Source organism: Chiloscyllium plagiosum, chromosome 37, assembly GCF_004010195.1.
Source record: "Chiloscyllium plagiosum isolate BGI_BamShark_2017 chromosome 37, ASM401019v2, whole genome shotgun sequence".
In the NCBI taxonomy this organism is placed as follows: domain Eukaryota; kingdom Metazoa; phylum Chordata; class Chondrichthyes; order Orectolobiformes; family Hemiscylliidae; genus Chiloscyllium; species Chiloscyllium plagiosum.
Window position 1 is genome coordinate 14,487,782 of NC_057746.1, and position 6,198 is coordinate 14,493,979.

The window sequence follows — 6,198 nt, forward strand, 5'->3', positions numbered from 1 at the left end:
ATAGGATAAATAGACAAAGTCTTTTCCATGGGGTCGGGGAGTCCAGAACTAGAGGGCATAGGTTTAGGGTGAGAGGGGATAGATATAAAAGAGACCTAAGGGGCAACCTTTTCATGCAGAGGGTGGTACGTGTTTGGAATGAGCTGCCAGAGGATGTCGTGGAGGCTGGTACAATTGCAACATTTAAGAGGCATTTGGATGGGTATATGAATAGGAAGGGTTTGGAGGGATATGGGCCGGGAGCTGGCAGGTGGGAGTAGATTGGATTGGGATATCTGCTCGGCGTGGACAGATTGGACCAAGGGGTCTGTTTCCATGCTGTACATCTCTATGACTCTAAATATAGAGTAAAACTCCCTCTATTCTTTTAAACTGAAAGTTCCTGACAAGGTTCTATCAAATACAGATACAGCATGGGGTCAGATACAGAGTAAAGCTTGCTTTACATTGTCGGCATCAAACAATACCAGGCCAACCACAATGCACTGTTAGATGTACAGTAAAGCTCCCTCTACTCTATTAAACTGAAAGTAAAGCTTCTGTTGCTTCTTTAAACTGAAAGGAAACTCTTTCTCCACCTTTTCTACCTTTTAAAACTCAAAGCTACCTCTATTATTTTAAAAGGAGAGCAAAGTTTCCCTATTACTGTTCCCATGAAACACTCTGAGGACAGGTAGAGGGTTAGATCCAGTGCAAAGCTACCTCTATCTTTCAGATTGAAAATTAAGCAAGCTTTACTCTTTTACATTGAAAGTAAAGCTCTCTCTCCTCTTTTAAATTGAAAATAAAACTTCCTCTACCCTGTCTCCATCAAATACACCCACTACAGGTACAGGACAGGGCTGAACACCGAGAAAAACTTTCTCTGCTTTTTTTAAACTAAAAGTAAATGGGAAGTAAAGCTCCCTCGATTCCATTAAACTGAAAGTAAAGTTCCCTTGACACTCACTGGTAAACAGGACAGGACATCACAGTTTTAATACAGAGAAAAGCTTTCCCTACACTTTCAAAGTGGAAGTAAACCTTTCTCTGTACTGTCCCCATCAAACTAACAGGACAGGGACAGCACAAGGTTCAATACAGAGGAAAGCTTCTTCTATTCTTTTAAAGTGAAAATAAAGCTCCCTCTGCTTTTTTAAACTAAAAGTAAACAGAAAGTAAAGCTCTCTCGACACCACCCCATGAAACTCTGTAAGGTCAGGTCCAGTGTAGGGCTAGATATCAATTAATATTGACCAGTGGTGCTCCTGTGCGCTCTGTGACTTACCAATGATCCCAGTGGTGAGAGCACTTTGTGATAAAAGAGAGGATGAATGTTCTGATCACTGTCCATGATGTTGGATTCAAGCAAGAACAACGTTGAAAAGCAATCTCGGTGGAACCCTTTCAAAAAGCCATTTGGCTTTTTATAAGTCACTATATAAGTCTCTATATAAGTCACTGTTATTTCTCTACATGGAGTGTCAGAGACATCAGCTGTAAATGGACACAGGCGTATTCATGAGTTGTCCATGGTACATTTTGTGTGAGTGTCTGTGTGTGCGTGTGTCTGCCTCTTCAGTGACTCTAGCCAGTGACTTGATTAGCAATCACATAAATGGCCATGGGGGAAGGGTGGGAGTATGGTATTTCCTTTCCCGAAGCCCCACAGCATGGGAGCTGGTGGTCTAAATCAATTGATAGTGATTAGAGTGTTCCTTACAATGGATTGCCACCTTCGCTGGATCTAACAGGATGGGAGGTGCTGGGTATGACCCATCACCCAAGCTGTTTTCTGCTGATTCTCCGACACTGTGAGAGGCCCTGTACTGAACAGTCTGGCGATACTTGCTACCAACAGTGTCACTTCTATGGGATGTTTGCTGGGATGTGATGACTCCCTGAGGATGCCCGTGTGGTTGACGAGTGGAGCCAATTGGCCAGAGGGCAAAGTTACCAATGAGTCACATTGGAGTGGTCACTGGAAAGGCAGTCCAGCACAAACTATCCATCTTGGCAGTGCCCTGAGTGGCACTGGTCACCTTTGTCTGCATATTACTAATTTTGTTTCCTTCAACCTGATTAGAGCAGCCCCATAGGAAACATCGCAATGGGGTCACGGGCAGAGATGTGAAATTTTCCTGGGGCAGACTGCTCAAATCCAACTCCCTCCCCGACCAAAACCTGTGAAGCCATAACTGCAGCACTGCGTCCAGTTCTATTCTCCATGCTGGAAAGAGAATCTCCAGGCACAGCAGAACAGCACAAAGAAAAGTTTTGAAAGGGACCATACCTGAACTGGGGAAAGCCGGAAAACAAAATCCTGGGGCTTCTTTAAGCCAGGAAAGATGTGATGGATGGCCAACTGGCTGAGTTAGAATTCTGAAGGGGTTTGATAGGCTAGACGTGGAAAGGCTCTTTCTGTTTAGGCAGGAGAACAGAACCTGGCCGTAAATTCCACAGGGAGTTTGGAATTGAGCCAAAGGATAGGGAAGAATGTGTAAAGTGTGACCACAGAGAATGGAAGGCAAGATTCCAAGAGGTATATTGCAATGGGAGAACGCTGGATCAACTCATGGGTGGAGCATGGCAGACACCAGCAGTTCAGGCTAAATGGTCTGCTTTTGATCTGTTGATTTAAACCCAAAATACACACCCTGGTGTCAAAGAGGGCAGTCACTTAACATCCTACCCTCCGATCCTGGGTGACCCAGAGTGACGCCAATTCTACTGGGGTGACACTCCAAGCAGCCACATACTTGAACCCCGAACCATCACTCAGTCCACTCTCATCTGGCCTTGTCACTCCTTGAGTCGGAAGATCAAGGGCATTTGACCCATCTGTCCCCTGACCAACATCAGCTTGCATTAATAAAGATTGGAGAAGATTGAATCGGGTCTGCAGCTTTGGGCGGGCAGTGTTCTTGAATACCAAATGTATAAGTACTGAAAGAACCACTGGCATGGTTGCTGTTGGTAGAGGTGCCAGTCTAGTCCAGAAGGTGGTGGGGTGTTCCACGTCTTAGTGAAAGGAGCTGTGCTGTTGGGCTTTGGTGAAACAAACTACATGGAGTTGGATTGACCTGTGTGCACTTGTGCCCAATGGAAGATATTAGCTGGGGCCAAGCACCAACAAGGATTGTGGGTTGGGGGTATTGCAGTGGGGTACTGAAAGACGGCCCAGGCTGGAGACGGTGGACCAGCCCAGAATGATGAGGGGGTAACACAGTCAAACCTACTGACCTACTCACACACAAGGACAGGGGGAAGCTTAGATATAAATGCATGTGGAATTGCTGAGAGAACCCCATGCGCGCGCGCACACACACACACATATTCTGTAATACTCAAGTCCTATGAAAGATGAACAAAAACGAAGATGATGACTTCTGCCATTAACTCTCACACCCTCCAAGCCAATACCATGTCACTTAGCTCCCCCTTCCTGATTTTCTTTTGGATGCACTTTGGGATTGAGTAGTCCAAAGATTCATTTCCCTCCTCATTTCTGTGTAAAACAATCCTCCTCATCTCTGTCTGAGATGGATGAACCCTTGACCTGAGTTCTTTGTGCCAGGAACCACACCATCAGTCAGGCTGCTTCAATTTGTGAGCATGATCATAGCCAATTATTTCTTTGGGCTGAGGCAATATTTGGAGCATGTTGACAACCTGGAGATGACCAGCCTCAGCTTGGTTCTGGGTTCTGCCAGGAGATACGAAGCTATGATCATCTCAGTGGTAATTGCATGAGACAGGGCATAGATTGCTTTGCTAACCTAATGCAGCTCTTGCTTCTCTTTCACTGCTCCTGGGCAGCTGGAGCAGGCAGCTACCACCGTGCACCCGGTTACAGGCGATGTGGTGTATAAGGAGTATTTCACTGGGGAAGATCTTGGTCCCGGTGATCCGGGCTACGATTATGACTACGTTTACAAAGATTACTACGAGGAGCCCTTGCCCACGGAGATTGGTCCGGGACTGCCTGTTGAGAGCGAGGTATACACAGAAGGAGTAAGTGGCCAGAGGAACTTGAACACAGTTCCTTCACTTCTGTTTTTTACCGGATGACTGTCCATCATTTGCCATGTTCACTCCAATGCTGTCATCCTCCAGAGGTTGCTGTTGCGTACCAATCTCTCTATATATTGTCTCCTGGTCTCTGTGTACGTCATCTCCAGTTCTCTGTCCATGTTGTCCTTGTTCTCAGTGCACGCTGTCTCCTGTCTCAGTGCACGCTGTCTCCTGTCTCAGTGTACGTTGTTTCCTGTCTCAGTGCACACTGTCTCCCGGTCTAAGTGCATATTGTCCCCTGTCTCAGTGTACGTTGTCTCCTGTCTCAGTGAACGTTGTTTCCTGTCTCAGTGCACGCTGTCTCCTGGTCTCAGTGCACGCTGTCTCCTGGTCTCAGTGCATAATGACTACTGGTCTCAGTGCACGCTGTCGCCTGGTCTCAGTGCATATTGACTCCTGACTCAGTGTACGTTGTCTCCTGTCTTAGTGCACGCTGTCTCCTGGTCTCAGTACATGTTGTCTCCTGGTCTCAGTGCACGCTGTCTCCTGGTCTCAATGCATTTTGTCTCCTGGTCTCAGTGTACGCTGTCTCCTGGTCTCAGTACATATTGTCTCCTGGTCTCAGTGCACGCTGTCTCCTGGTCTTAGTGCATATTGTCTCCTGGTCTCAGTGCACGTTGTCTCCTGGTCTCAGTGCATATTGTCTCCTGTCTCAGTGCACGCTGTCTCCTGGTCTCAGTGCACGTTGTCTCCTGGTCTCAGTGCACGCTGACTCCTGGTCTCAGTACATATTGTCTCCTGGTCTCAGTGCACGCTGTCTCCTGGTCTCAGTGTACACTGTCTCCTGGTCTCAGTGTAAGTTATCTCCTGGTCTCAGTGCACGCTATCTCCTGGTCTCAGTGCACGCTGTCGCCTGGTCTCAGTGCACATTGACTCCTGACTCAGTGTACGTTGTCTCCTGGTCTCAGTGTACGCAGTCTCCTGGTCTCAGTGTATGCAGTCTCCTGGTCTCAGTGCACACTGTCTCCTGGTTTCAGTGCATGCTGACTCCTGGTCTCAATGCATGCTGTCTCCTGGTCTCAGTGCATATTGTCTCCTGGTCTCAGTGTACGTTGTCTCCTGGTCTCAGTGCATGCTGTCACCTGGTCTCAGTGCACGCTGTCTCCTGGTCTCAGTGCACGCTGTCGCCTAGTCTCAGTGCATGTTGTCACCTGGTCTCAGTGTACGCTGTCTCCTGGTCTCAGTGCACGCTGTCTCCTGGTCTCAGTGTACACTGTCTCCTGGTCTCAGTGTAAGTTGTCTCCTGGTCTCAGTGTAAGTTGTCTCCTGGTCTCAGTGCACGCTGTCTCCTGGTCTCAGTGCATATTGTGTCCTGGTCTCAGTGCATATTGTCTCCTGGTCTCAGTGTACGCTGTCTCCTGGTCTCAGTGCATATTGTCTCCTGGTCTCAGTGCATGCTGTCACCTGGTCTCAGTGCACGCTGTCTCCTGGTCTCAGTACACGCTGTCTCCTGGTCACAGTGCACGCTATTTCCTGGTCTCAGTGGACATTGTCTCCTGGTCTCAGTGCATATTGTCTCTTGTCTCAGTGCACTCTGTCTCCTGGTCTCAGTGCCCGCTGTCTCCTGGTCTCAGTGCATATTGTCTCTTGTCTCAGTGCATGCTGTCTCCTGGTCTCAGTGTACGCTGTCTCATGGTCTCAGTGCACGCTGTCTCCTGATCTCAGTGTACGCTGTCTCCTGGTCTCAGTGCACGCTGTCTCCTGATCTCAGGGCATATTGTCTCCGGGTCTCAGTGCACATTTTCTCCTGGTTTCAGTGCATATTGTCTCCAGGTCTCAGTGCACGCTGTCTCCTGGTCTCAGTGCAGGCTGTCTCCTGGACTCAGTGTAAGCTATCACCTGGTCTCAGTGTACATTGTCTCCTGTCTCAGTGCACGCTGTCTCCTGGTCTCAGTGCATATTGTCTCCTGGTCTCAGTGCATACTGTCTCCTGGTCTCAGTGCACGCTGTCTCCTGGTCTCAGTCACGCTGCCTCCGGGTCTCAGTGCATATTGTCTCCTGGTCTTAGTGCACGCTGTCTCCTGGTCTCAGTGCACGCTGCCTCCGGGTCTCAGTGCATATTGTCTCCTGGTCTCAGTGTGCGCTGTCTCCTGGGCTCAGTGAACGCTGTCGCCTGGTCTCAGTGCATATTGTCTCCTGGTCTCA

At 48.5% G+C, this 6,198-nt stretch overlaps 1 protein-coding gene across 1 annotated transcript in view; it reads left to right on the top strand.

The window, feature by feature from the left end:
* The window catches only part of LOC122541220 (collagen alpha-1(V) chain-like), a 249,088-nt gene that overhangs the window by 101,821 nt on the left and 141,069 nt on the right, over window positions 1–6,198 (top strand). Inside the window, exon 7 of the mRNA XM_043677844.1 lies at window positions 3,799–3,993. Coding sequence (XP_043533779.1) covers window positions 3,799–3,993 — 195 coding nt within the window. The remainder of the gene's footprint in view (window positions 1–3,798; window positions 3,994–6,198) is intronic.